The sequence below is a fragment of the Cimex lectularius genome, unplaced genomic scaffold (genome assembly GCF_000648675.2).
Source record: "Cimex lectularius strain Harlan isolate CLEC.00 unplaced genomic scaffold, Clec_2.1 scaffold66, whole genome shotgun sequence".
Lineage (NCBI taxonomy): Eukaryota > Metazoa > Arthropoda > Insecta > Hemiptera > Cimicidae > Cimex > Cimex lectularius.
In genome coordinates this window covers 862076-876554 of record NW_019392701.1, presented here as the reverse complement: position 1 = coordinate 876554, position 14479 = coordinate 862076, and the positions used below count along the sequence as shown (strand labels likewise).

Sequence of the window (14479 nt, the reverse complement as noted above, 5' to 3'; positions counted from 1 at the left end):
TACACAAACAATGGTCCATTCAATTAGGGGACTTGGTAGTTATATTCAACTCAACCCTCTCATCTAAAGATTATATTATCGCAAAATCTTATAAATTATTGGGCTTTATAATCAGTAACTCTCAACAATTTGATAAATGCAATCTTTAAAATATCTCTCGAGTTAGGCCTCGTCTTGAATTTTGTACTCCCATTTGGCCTCATACATAAATTCAATTAAAAAGATACAGTGTAAATGCATAAATTTTTGAGATTCACTGCATTTAAACAAAACATTCCATTTTCTTCCTTATATTATGATCAATTACTAAAAGAACTAAACGTGATTACTTGTTCTGATAGAAGACACTTATACGATTTATGATACCGAAACCAGAAATGATCTTGATTTCTTTCTGGTTTACCTTTCTGTCTTCCCAGTGTCATAAATATTTAATATTCAATTCAATAAAATAAATATGACTTTCATTATTCTATTCCTAAAGCCCTCCATCCAACTAAAAAGCCATTGTCAACCTCACATAGATATTTTTAATATGACAAGGTCCCAACTCAAAACTAAAATTACTCAAACTTGCAAAATGTCAAATCTATTCTTTAGAATCTAGCCCTTTTTTACCTTTAACCTAACCCAACCATCCTTAACTTACCTTTACCTAACCCAACCATTCTTAACTTAACCTACATCTAACCAAACCATTCATAACCTAACGCAACCATTCTTAACTTAACCTACATCTAACCAAACCATTCTTAACCTAACCCAACCATTCTTAACTTAACCCTACCTAACCCAACCCCCAACCCACGCACAATCCCTTGAAACAGAAAAAAGATTTGTATATCCAGCACAAAAGACTATCCATATTAAAAGAAAAAGACACACTTTCATTAAAAATGTCGAGGTGAACGCAAATCTGGATTTCAACTGATTAATTCTGAATAGGAAAATAAAGTTAAAGGTTGTGTATGATCATCTTGACAGGCCAAAATTGCAAGGGTGGCTGACAAAAATAATAGAAAATGTTATGGACTGTTGTGTGTTATATTAGGCTAATATTTACATGGGGTCTTAGATTCAGTAGTTTTGTCTTAGGGATGGGTATTCTATGTTAAACATCTGTTTAAAAAAATTGATTATTTTATAATTAACGATGATTGGTTGTATAACATGTTTTACCCTGAACCATCAATGTCAATCATTTTTATGAACCCTCTAAATCTGTCTCTCCCTCTCACAAACTCACTCACTTACTCTCACACCCACTCTAAATTTTTCCCACTCACACATACAGATTCTCTCTCCAATTGAGTTGACCTTCTAAACAAAATTGTTGAGTGCATCCACAGTTAACCAAGAGAAGGAATTCAGTCTTGAATCAGCACTGGAACTCATGATTCATGGTTGCTGGTTGGAATGCTTGCTCTTAGAGGAATTGCTTCTCCTCTTCTTGACTGTCAAAAGCATTGCCATGGTGATCAATAACGCCGGTAGTGCAGTGCACTATCTGTGTTCAGTCGTGTAAACCTTCGTTTCTTCAGTCGTGTTAATATGAAATCTTATATACAATGAATTTTTGTAATGATGAACAAAATCAGTAAGCCATTTTCAGTGAGATTGTGTTTTTATTTGAAGTCTTATCTCATTTGGTCTTAAGAGATGGGAGTGCATGTGTTGGTATTATCTTTGGTTTTTTTCTTGTTCTGGCCATTACATGTATGATCTTGTATATATACTATTAATAAATTATTTTTCCATATAATTTATTAAGATATCACATGGATTGGAAACTGTATAAATGACTGGTCCAATATACTTCAAAATATCGTGTATTTTTATTTTATTATCACAATTCAACAATGGTAATAAATATACAAAGTCTTTAATTAGGTTAACATTCTTACATTTCCTTCAGATTTTTAAAAAATTAATTCATTTTTATTCTACTAAAATAACTGTAAATAAAAATAATACAGTAGAAAATATCTAATAGTATTGCACAAATAGAAATGGAATGTACATATAAAAGCAAGAAAACAATGTACAAGAATTTACATATAAAAATCTATTGATTTTTCAGAATTTATAACAATAGTTGTACTATAGCTGTGTTTTATAGCTGTAAAAATTATTTTAGAGTACGATGACATTTAACACGTTGACTGCGGAGCATCGTTGTCAAAATGTTTTTTTGGGCCTGTATCAAGGGGAAGCCTTTGAAATGCAAAGGAAGTCATCTTAACACACAAGTTAACACAAGTCAACATGTTAAGTAAGTAAATTTATTGTTAAAAACATTATATTTCTGTTTGCAATTTGATTGATAATTGCAATAAATTGACTTAAACAGATGAACACTAAAACTTATATAACACATCCAGCTATTAAAATAAATTTGATATTTCTTTAAAAATAAGTTTATTAAACTGTGGAAATTATCCCAAATCGGTTTTAAGTATTTCTAAAACATTGTGCTATTATATTATATCAAACTTTTCTTAATAGTACTATAATTTAAAACGGAAAAGTAATTGCAACAATAAAAATCGATAGTTTCAACCTGATGTCCTCTTAAACACAAATTATTAGAGAAACTACTACTTATTTTGTTTGCTAGTTACTGCAGCACATTTGACACTCTTATGTGTTCAACAAAACTATATCATTTTAAATTGATATCGCGTCAATATTTTTAACTTGTGTTTAAATTTTAGGTTCATGTTCCATTACGACTGAAGCAATGCTAAAAAATAATATAAGCAAAGCATTAAAAATAGTTTATTTACTTTTATGAAAGAAAAAAATAAACATTAATATCTAATTTATTAATTGAAAGCAATATACTCCTCTAAAACGATAATTAAACATTTGATTTGTTTAATACTTAGAAGAAAAAAAAAGTGATTTTGTTTTTATGGCACAAACTTAAAAACTAGACATAATAGATAATAAATATATATACTATTATAATAATAAAGTATTTAGATTATGTACTGTATGTCATTACAAACTCTCGTGTGAAAATAAAATAACAATGGTAACAGATTGGAATGAGCAAATAATTATTTATTACTGATAATAAAACTATTATAAATGATAATAAAAACAGTAAAGTTAAAAAAATATATATATCACTCATATTTATTACCACAAGTATAAAATTATCATCATAGGTATAATTATAAAATGTTACCAAAAACACAACATATATGTCCTTCTTTCCTAAAAAACGAATCAAATTACATAACAAACAATATTCAGGATTTGTCTTTGAGGAAGAAAATTTATTCGCAGGATTGATTCAGTAACAACAAAGAAATGTAAATTTTACAAAATTTGTTGATAAATTCACAAAAATAGGGTAAAAAACGCCAAGGGGAACTAAAACTTCTTCGACAAACACACAGTACAAGATCTTACTTCCTTCTTCTTTCTGAGGTAATAAAGCGCATGTAAAGCAAAAACGATTTAGTACGCCATGTATAAATAAAACATGAGTTATATAACAAAAACAAAATTTACATATACGTACAACATCCATACTAATAATCAGATCAATTTAATTTATACATTTGTACAACTTTTCTGTACACAAAAAACATAAAAGGTTCACAAAATAAAATATTTAATTTAATAAACAGCCACCGTTTATACCAATCTTTGGAGAGTATATCACCCTTTAAAAAAAAAAAAAAAAAAAAAAAATAATAATAAAAAAGAAAAAAATTAAATTAAAAAACAAACAAAATATATATTTCTTTTTAAACCCAACGTACATATAATTTGAGCTCTCAACATCGTAACAACCGTCTTATGTAGTAAGGTCTTAATAATTTTCAGTGCAAAAGATAATTTAAACATTTTGAGCATAAGAAAGTTCAGCTTAAGAGTGTTTAACAAGATCAATTTTGCTCGGTTTTGCTTGACGACCATTACTGAAGACAGGCCTGCAATTTTTCAATCCATTCCTGGGCTGAGGTGGCATCCGAGGCACAAAAATTATAAGTCCTTCGGTTTGTACGCAACTAAAATAAATTTCAATGATCACTCTTTCAAATAGTATGTTTAAATAAAACAACTGTTAGTAAATTATACATTAAACATTATGTGTAGAGATTAGTGACCTCACGATATCTGAATAATTAAACATTACGACAATTGACTTATTTGCTAATAAAAACTTAACTAAAGAAATTGTAAGTATTATTATTTATGGTTACTTTTATTTTTATGAGAAGAAAATATGTAATTTAAATTATAATTTATATGTGTTGTATATATTGTTGAACTTTCCTAGACGGATGTTTCTAAGAACCAGACACTATCAAGTAAAAGTATTTATAATGATCAGAAATTAGAATAAACAGAATGGACACTACATTTATAGAATTTTCAATGAAAACGTCTCTTATAAGTGGACAGTAGAAAGGAAAACAACCCAGGATCACACAAATGAATGATGACTCTTAGGTTTTACTTGAAATTTCTTACAAAAACCTTACACAATACTCTTGAATGTCTTTGGCACTTTCTGGGCAGTTTTCTGTTGTGTTATGGATTGTGATTGTGACACGCCGATTCAAAGTCGTCATGCAAAAATAAAGAAACAATTAGTGTATGGACATTTGTTCTAATTAATCTCATTTTTTACTTTCACTTAATGTGCGTAATAATAATAATTTATGTATATTCTTCTCATAAGCAGACAAAATTCCATCCCTGAGTGTAGTGTCTGCTTATGGGAAGTTTGACTGTATACATGTGTGCACAGAGTGCATAGGTGAAGATCCTAATTGTAAACCCACTACATTAATTATATAATGACTAATCAACTCACATCAAAAAATGACTTTTCATCTGTTTTCTTTGGTGGTCCTTGTGCTGGAGGAACTTGATTAACTGCCACGACTTCTGCTAAATCTGAAAAAAAAAAAAAAAAAAATCAGCATATTGGAACTATGGTGCATACTGTATGATATTGTTAAGGTCTGTGAGGTGTTGGATTTGGTAATAAAGTGATACATATTCATGGAAAAATTACAAAATATACAAATGATTGAAATTTGACAAAGAAATATAATAGTTTTAAAAAATAACATACCGATGAATCCTTTACAATGTGAATCTTCCATCGCATCGTAATATCGAAGCTGATGTTTTATTGAATCCAGTACAAACCACCTTTGCTTCCAACCCTTCAACAAAGCGCCCCTCTTGTACAGATACCCTTCGTGAGTCCTATTTTCAGCAACGTTTGATGAAAATTGGTCATAATATTGCTGGTTAGTTGTCTGTATCGCTGTCACACCTGAAATTGCTAATTTTCTTAATTGAAATGTATGTTCAATAAGCTGTTTATAATAATAATTTTTATTTAACATTTCCATAACCAATTTCATCAAACAACATTTGTCACAATCCTGGATTTGTCTTTGATTTTAACATGGATGTTTTTGAGTTGCTAGGGAGTGTGCATAGGTTGGGTTAGAGACAGATTAGGTTAAATTGTGTAAAGTTAGGGTTAATGACAGATTATGTTCATCTCTTATGGTTAGAGTAAGGGACAGATTAAGGTAAGTTCTGTATGGTTAGGGTTAACAACAGATTATGTTATGTTGTGTATAGTTAGGGACAGTTCGGTTAAGTTGTGCATGGTTAGGATGAGGGACAGGTTAGGTTAAGTTGTGGATGGTTAGATTTGGTGACATATTAGGTTGAGTTATGTACAGTTAGGACTAGGGACAGATTATGTTAAGTTGTGTATGGCTAGAGTTAGGGACAGATTAGGTTAAGTTGTGTATGGTTAGGTTTGGCGACATATTAGGTTAAGTTGTGTGCGGTTAGGGTTAGGTTACCTTTAATTGCACCAAAACCTAGTGTCAGAGAAATGAATCGTATTGATATTAAATCCAAAGGCTGTGCTTAGAAATTTATGGCACTTTTCAATGGCAATAATTTAATAAAACCAGTTGATACGAAAATATTGTGTTTACTATAGTGATCACAACCCAAATGAAATACTTACTTGAATTAACCGATGCTGTATCTGCTGCACTTCTTGTCAATGTATGGTTTGCATAATGTATTCCATCCGAAACTGATTTATACTTTGTACAGGTTTTTGGAACACTATCACAGCATTTTTCATGGCAGCTGTAACCACAGTCTATACAACGGTGACCGGTCTAAACAGAGAAAATTATTGAATAAAAAGAAACAAGGAAGATAGAAAAGTAATGAGATTAAACAACATACCTTTACAGGCCCCCATAGGACATTAGTGCAAAAATCACAGTAAGATGGTGTAGTAAAATTGTATTTTTCAAAACGATGCGGATGCGAGTAAATTGATGTTGTAGAAGGCTGGGTATCAACTAATTTTCCTTTCATTAATATTTCTAGTGTGGATCTTTTGTGTAGCAGACGTCCGTGGGATCTAACTAAAGCTGTGCTCAATGAAGCATGCCGCTATAAAAATAATATGTATTAATTCGAATGCTTAAGGATATATATATGTATATATAAAAATACAGTTAAAGAATCTGTGGTAGGAAGTTCCAACTTATCCCAAAGCACTTTCCACTTTTGTGGTAAATGTCCTAATTCAGTTTCTAGGTTATGGATTTCTTCTAATAAATGTGTAAAAGCATCGGGCACACACTGTTGTACATTATCATACCTAAATCAAAGAGTCAATAACAACAAATGTTTAACAAAAATAACAAAACAAATTAAATTTATATAGTAGCCTACCCCATTAAAACAACTTTTCTAGAAGAATTGTGTGTCCCTTCAGCTGCATCTGCTTCTTCCTGCTGAGAAGCTTCCAATTCTACTAACTCTAGGTCATAACTAGGTCCGTGCCTTAGGTCTTCACTAATATAATAATTCCAAACATCCAGCACTGCTATATGTGATTGAGGCCTGAGCACCTGTCCAGAAATATAATGTTGATAAAACAACTGTTGAATATATTCCTTTTAAATGTATAATGAAAAAACTGTACCGGTTGATCAGTATCTGGGGTGTACATGAAATTAAAGAAAACTGGAGCTCGTGCATTGTGCTTTTCTATATAATCAAACACAGATTGTCCTAATTTCGGACCTGTGTGTGTACCAGCTCTTAAACCTCCTATAAAAAAAAATATAAAAACAATAAATAAATAATACAAAATAAAATGAATAAATCAATAAAAAACAGCAATAAATTTCAAACAGTTCACACTATTCTTACTAATGAAATAAACTATTACCAGGATAAATGGATTCATCATCAGAACCTGTGTCGACAGTCTTGTGGTGAGATGTAAGAGAACCCCTCTTATCCTCAATGGCCGTTATACCACATTCAGCACGATCCAATTCGCAATCTAACAAAAAGGTGCGGAATCTACAAGACACTGATTGGTATGCAAGAACTCTGAGGTAATATTCATTAAATTCAAACGCTAAGGGGAATTGCTTCTGGACCTAAAAAAGTTCACAGAGATTTATTGAATATGCACTACAATGCTGACTTGTGTTGTAAATTTTGTACTACCTGGTGAACTAGATCTAAAAATTGCAAGAATGTCGGAGTAAAAGTAGAAGCCTGTGAACTGGGTGACAGACTGCTTCGGTGACCAAACCTGTGGCCGAATGCCAACCACTCCTTTTCAATAAGAACCCGGAAACCGACAATTGTTCTGTAAAAAGGATCTAAACAAAGCTGCGCCAATGATGAAATCTGAAATCAAACAAAGATAACAAAATATATCACAATTTTTCTTGGACTAAAAAATACACAACAAATTGTACAATAAAAATAATTCCATTGTTATGGAAATGTTAGTTTAGTATGTTAAACACAATGATTAACACATTCAGTATGGAGGATACTCAGGCATTTCCTATGTTAACATCCAATGGGCCAGTAGATCGCACAGTTGCTTTATTTTCTTTGATGATTAGTAGGGGTCGACTTTGTGAAAAATGTTCTACCTGCTCTATCTGGCTTCAGTTTGCCCCAAGCTATCCTATAATGCGTTTTGCCCAAGTGTTCTGACTACCAAATTTTGTTTACTTATAGAGAATATTTATTTATTTATTATTTTTATATCACAAATATACAGGGTGTTACAGGATTAAATTCAATACTGCCATGGTGGATTCACAAAACAACTTAGTTCAGTGCCACCAGAATGAGGTTTCTATCTTGACTCTTTCTTAAGATATTAATATTTTTGTAATTTTAGTTTAAAATGAGAATTTTTTTTTACATAACATCATAATTTCTCAACTTTAGCATCATTAAAATTCAAATTTGGCCTTTATTTCGCAAACTACATTAAATTTTCCACAAGATTAACATTTACGTTGAAAAATCCATGCTTCTGAATACACAGTAGCCGCTCTAAGAATAACAAATGGCAAAACCCATTTTTTTGTAAATAGAGAAAAATGTATAATTTTTGTTACTACTTGTTGCGCGCGCACAGTAACAAAAAAAAAAAAAAATAAATAAAAAAAAAATATTATATATAATTCTTATTATAGAGTAGAGGAAAACAAGTAAAGTGTTACCAGATTACATTCCCAAATAATTAATAATAATTAACTGTATTAATTATTTTAATGAAATATACTTTTTATGTAGTCTTGGTTGAGATGAAAAAAAATTGATAATATGGCGAAAAGGGGGAAAATTTCAAAGGTTGTAGGTTAAGATGAGTAGTGTAGCTTTTTCATCTCAACCAAGACTTTAGATAAAAAGTATAATTAATTAAAATAATCAAGGAGTTTGTATAGTACGGAACACTGATTAGGGAAAGAGGGCCTTTCCCCCCCAGCTTTCATGGAGATACTTTTTTTTTTTATGAGGGTTCGCAACAGCAGAGGTTATATCAACCCTCGGGGTGCCGTTGTTTTTGAAAAAAGCCCATTTATAAGTGCCGGATTCGAATGCAGGGTCGCTGGATTCGAACCTGGGACCTTTACCTTAGTGATGAGCGCCGTGTCAACGCCTAAACCGTTGCGGCCACCGACGCCCCCCCATGGAGATAATTATCCAGGAGTTTTAGGAAATTTTTGGCTCATACCTGACATGTAACATCCCATCCATCCTCAAGACACAGCATGACCGATGACCCTTGTACATCCAATAAATCGACAACCGCACCACTCAACTGCAAAAGCGATTGCAGCTGTTGTAACCATTCACTGTTCTCAATCAACCTTGAACATTAAAAGTAGATTTAGTATAGGGCGGTAATTAAATAAAAATTCAATTTGAGGCAAAAACAATGCCTGCTAAACATGCAGACATATTCTAACAAAACTTTGAAGAGAAATATTTCCCCAAAACTAAGGAAAAATATATAATGCATATATACAAGACACATTGATGACACAGCATAAAAACAATACTATTTAATTTTCAATGGGATTACTTACTTGTAGAATGACTGGTCGACTTCAGTCTGAAGGTTGCTTGGTATACAGGCTCTCATGAGTTTTTTAAAAGAAGCTTTAGAAGCTCTAAAATCAGCATAATCGACAGGAATAAATTCCGCCTTGATACCGTCCACTTTAAATGCCTTCAAAAGTTTAATGATAAATTATGTTAGAATCAATTTATTTATTTCTAGATATAATAAATTTGGTTTACCTTATAATGCGTCTTGTCAGATAATACATACAACGGTGCATTATGTAAGGTGTGTACACAGTCACTCCCTGAATCCGAATCACCAGAGAGTCTGGGCGCACCATCTTTGACTGAACCCCATCTTGCCCTGGAAAGTCCAACTTTTGAAGAACTGAAAATTCCAAAATGCCAAAATTTGCAAATATCAACTATTAACAATGGTTGAAACATTTTTGATGCCAATTATGCAAGCCATTTTCTTAATTAGAACTAAATAAATACAAAATTTAGACATTTCTGTAGAGATAACACAAGCTGGTAGAGCTTTTTAAAAGCTCAATAGCACAATTTTTCTCCCCAGATCCAATCTTCAAGCAGGGGTCAATCAATTTTGACATTACAAAAGCAATTTTTTAATTTTTTTCTAATTTATTTATTAAACTAGAATTTTGTCTGCATTGTACAGGCACCCCTCTATGCAGTGTAAATGTCTCAAAATCAGCAATACTATGTGGCTTCAACAAAATGTTACTTCATAAAAATTGGAAATTGGAGTGAGTATATCAATTAAATACAGTTGAACTTCCCCAAGTGGACACAAAAATCGGTCAGCAGAAAGAAAAACATTCCATGAATGACTGTTGGCTTTTAGTTTTTACTTGCTACCAGTAACCCTCTCAAAAGAACTGGTTTTGCATTGATCCGAATTTTGAGCAGTAAATGCTCTCAATAAAACTATGCCAGTTATTTATGTAGATAACTGACAAAGCCTGATTAGCGTGTACAACGCAAAATCTGGATCACTACAAAACCAGTTTTTTAATACAACCATTCTTTTCAACTATTGATTAGGAGTAGTTAGGGTTAGGTTAGGTAGGGCTATTTTAGGCTAGGTGGGGTTAGGAATGGGTTATGTTAACTGAAGTTGGGTTAGTGTTAAGTTAAATACCCATAGTTAAATGTTTTTCCACTAAGCAAAGAAAATATGCTAGTGTGAAGCATGGGTTTTTATTTCATTATTATTATTATCATTTTGTAAAGAACTCAGCCATTTTTGTAATTAAAAAAAAAAAAAAAAAAGTCCCAGGTCATGTTTATTTTTCTTGGTTTCTGTTCAATATTTTGAACTGCTTATTTTTTAATTTAACCAGGACAAAAACTAAAGGTTGTGTCATAAGCTTTTTTGGAAATAAAATTCAGGCCCTGAGAAATTTGAATGATGATAATTATGGGTACAGTTTTAGAAATTAGTAAAAAAAAAATTATAAAATTCAGGCCATCTTTCAAAATGCACTTTCCCACAGTTCATTAACACTAACAGCTTCTAAAATACCTATCTGAATTAAACTTATGAAACTATTAGTTCACAAGGTATTAAAGGAAGAATGGAAGGATTAGGAAAATGAATGACTTTTTAAAAAGGATTGAACACCGCACTCACTCCATCATTCATCATTTCTATTAGTTGACTTGGTTGACCCCCTTAGACAATTATCATAGTACAATTCTTGATCAGTATGACCAACAATAGAAATAAAAATGGCTAATTTAAATAAACACGAACCTCATTGTAGGCGTGACATGGTTCGTCTCTTCCGCAGCCAAAAATAATGAATTGATAGAGAGGCTAGAGTCTGATCTCCATGGTCCGGTACGGAGATTAGCAGAGGCTGGAGTGCATGAGACAATCACGGACAAATACCTTTCATGTTCTGCAGATGAGGCGGCCCCACCGCTTTCATTATGGCCTCCACCTATGACAATATTTCTTAATAACCAGTAAATCTTTTCATCCACAGAGACTGACCTGTTTGATGTGGATGATTGGTTTTTAACATGCTCATAACACTTTTCCCATGATAAGAAGCTCCCCTTAAAAGAAGTGCTTTGGTACGACTATGCCTCCATGTGATTGCAGGTACACGGCCATGCCTATAACACCGAGAAAATCTTTTGATGCTGTCATCAGTCACATTAGTCGGCATTACCATCAGAGCAGGATATCTGCAAACAATAAGATTGTCTAGTCATTGTAATGATGTATAAAACTTTATTTAATGTACATACGTCCTGCATAACGAATAATCTGAATTTATACTTGATATCCTAAACTGATCTTTGTGATTTAATGTATTCGGCGACGCTGGCGATGAATGAATCAATCCGAGCCTAACCCAATCACGGACATAACTTCTTTCTGCGATTCGTTCAATACTTCCTTTGGTAACATCTTCTACAGGTACTGCACAATACAAACATAATTTATTTACTGGAATTAGCACTTATAAAAATAATTAAATTAATACTAACACTGAATTTCATCAGTAGTCAATGGCAATGACATTCGGCCAGGTGATGTGAGATATTTATCAGATCTTGTCATATCTTGTAAAACGTATTTTTGACGTTTGGAAGATGTTTTCTGCTTGAAACCTGCTCGCCTAGCTGTTTTCATCAAAGTCTTTTTAGCGAACCCCCTAAAATTAAAATTGAATATGCAATACAAATTGAATCAACACTTTCAGAAAAATTGGTTAATTAAACAATAAATTCAATTAGTGTTGCTTTTTCGTTATTTTCTCTTAAATGTCCTAATTTTATTTATACCCATGCATAAAGCAAGGAACACCTGGCGCAACACGTGACATGATGCTGCGCCACCCCACACTAATCAGATGTTCTATTTTCCATAATAATTTATTACCCTCGCACAAATTTTCCTGATGTGATGCAGCACCACCCTACTCTACGCAACCAAGATCTCCACTGTCCAGATTTTTGAATAGCTTTTGGTGGCTACTGGTTCGGTACTGATAGCTGGGTGAAAATTTGTATTAGTTTTCCTGATACGTTTATCGCACTATACAGGTAATCAAATTGTTTAATCATCCGACCATGTGGAATTGATCAGCATTTTCTTCTTTTTGTAATATAGAAATCAACATATGATATTTGTGATACATTTCCAGTCAGGTTCACTTCATGAACCCAAGTTTTTCTATGCATCACTGAAAGCAAGCAGATCGCTGCTGTTGCCATTTCTTCCATGCCTTCCTCAGAGCTATCCATTTCGCGAATACTATTGTGACTGATTACCGTGATATACTTTGTGACTGTTGCATGGTATGTGCTTGCATCAAACAGATGTGCCTATCCCACTAACATGGAATAAGGTGTCGGGCGGTGTTGGGTCACGTCGCATTGCATTGAGTCAGGTCAGTATGTTCCTCGCTGTACCCATCTCTTTTCTTTGTACATTCCAAGAGATTACAAATTTTCCAGTTTTCAAGAATTTTCTACTTTGTGAAAGGTTCATACGTAACACACTTCTTTACCAAGGGAAAATTGAACAGTGCATATTACTGTACACCGTGGGCACATTTTACCTAACAACTAAATATCTTGGTTTATCAAAAAAAAAGAAAAAAAAAAGAAAAAAAAAAAAAAAAAAAAAAAAAAAAAAAAAAAAAAAAAGACAACAACAAATACATTTTTATGATGAAGGTGTAATCTATAAAAAAGAGCTTACTTTAAAGTTGCGTTTTTTTCTTTAATTCTTTGCATTGGAGTTTGAGGAATAGGAATATGGCCAGAAAATGCAAAATGTCGCAATACATTAGGAGGATGTCGCACCTTATGTAATGTTTTTTTAAATGTATCTATACTTTCTGTTGACACTTCTTCATCAAAGGCAACTTTAATGAGCTGAAATGTTACAATAAATAAGAAACCATTGGATAAAAATTGTCTTTATTATACAAGCATATTACCTGGAAAGTACACGACCTCAACTGGAGACCTTCTTGCAACCATTGATCCAAATGATTTTGCACAGAAACCTTTTTTTCTTTGGTCAATGAAGTAACTGGGAATGATCGGACTACTATCTGTTCACAAGCTAAAAAACAAAAATTAGATTTTAATAGTGTTAGGCAAATAGAAAATAGCAATCATACCCAAGGGATCGGAAGGAGTTCCTTTGAATATTACTCGATAGTTTGTGACAAATATGGCACCTTCGGCAGGCAAAAAAGGGGGGACACCAAGTAATTGTTGGGATGTTTCTTCTCTTCCATCTGGTAATAAATAAACCCTGAGCCCCTCACACAGAACCTCCTCTCCCGCCACCAGTGTTGGAACAACCATCTTCGCCTTCAAAATTAAATAAAAAAACAATAATGTATAATTAGTCAAAACTTTTTTTATAAATACCTTTTGAATAGGTGGCAGCCTCTTAGATTCGCGATGAACGGCTTCGAGTGTTTCAATGTGCATATGTACAACGCCGGGTATCATCTGGTGAAGGCTTTTTACATGTTCGCTGTTGACACCACCCTCAGTACATACCCTGTCTACAAATCTTGTGACAACTCTCACAACATCTGAGGTCCCTGTAGAATTGCCAAATAACCCTTCAGCCTCGTCAAATCCTGATTCTGAACCACTTTCACTCTCTCCAACACTTGACCTAAACAACAAAATACGTGTCAGAATAATTTGAACTGACAATAGGAAAATAATTGAGGTATATTAGAATAGTTCCTTATCAAAAAGAATTGGATGCTACCAATACATTTTTTTGTTCCAATGGGCAGAGGGTGCCTAAATATGTTAATACTTAGTTACTAAAGTTACAAGTTCAATTGACCATTTTTATATTTATTCTACATTTCAGAAATGAGATATTAAAAATGCAAATAAGGAGTGTTGGTGACCACAACTGTTAAGGTGTTGACACAGTGCTCATCACTGTAAAGATTGGATTCGAACTGACATATTTACAAATGGACTTTTTTCAAAATCATCGACACCTTGAGGGGGTTGATATAATTTCTGCTGTTGCGAATTTTTG

General features: G+C 32.6%; 1 protein-coding gene across 4 annotated transcripts in view; it reads right to left on the bottom strand.

Annotated features, from left to right (window-relative positions):
• Positions 1-1864: 1864 nt before the first annotated feature.
• Positions 1865-14479, bottom strand: part of LOC106668916 (myotubularin-related protein 13) — a 30417-nt gene continuing 17802 nt past the window's right edge. The window contains exons 16-37 of one of the 4 annotated variants that reach the window (XM_014398105.2): positions 13840-14095; positions 13584-13779; positions 13398-13525; positions 13157-13332; positions 11938-12104; positions 11695-11869; positions 11435-11631; positions 11192-11381; positions 9649-9799; positions 9435-9577; positions 9080-9215; positions 7543-7728; positions 7256-7472; positions 7007-7134; positions 6754-6932; positions 6532-6679; positions 6256-6468; positions 6026-6185; positions 5102-5308; positions 4838-4920; positions 3777-4025; positions 1865-3677 (exon numbers count right to left, since the gene is read on the bottom strand). In XM_014398105.2, coding sequence (XP_014253591.1) covers positions 3933-4025; positions 4838-4920; positions 5102-5308; positions 6026-6185; positions 6256-6468; positions 6532-6679; positions 6754-6932; positions 7007-7134; positions 7256-7472; positions 7543-7728; positions 9080-9215; positions 9435-9577; positions 9649-9799; positions 11192-11381; positions 11435-11631; positions 11695-11869; positions 11938-12104; positions 13157-13332; positions 13398-13525; positions 13584-13779; positions 13840-14095 — 3529 coding nt within the window. In that variant the 3' untranslated portion in view covers positions 1865-3677; positions 3777-3932. Of the gene's footprint in view, positions 3678-3776; positions 4026-4246; positions 4544-4837; positions 4921-5101; positions 5318-6025; positions 6186-6255; positions 6469-6531; positions 6680-6753; positions 6933-7006; positions 7135-7255; positions 7473-7542; positions 7729-9079; positions 9216-9434; positions 9578-9648; positions 9800-11191; positions 11382-11434; positions 11632-11694; positions 11870-11937; positions 12105-13156; positions 13333-13397; positions 13526-13583; positions 13780-13839; positions 14096-14479 lie in introns of those variants that run through there. The other 3 variants (XM_024226124.1, XM_014398106.2, XM_024226126.1) reach the window with 3 other exon arrangements.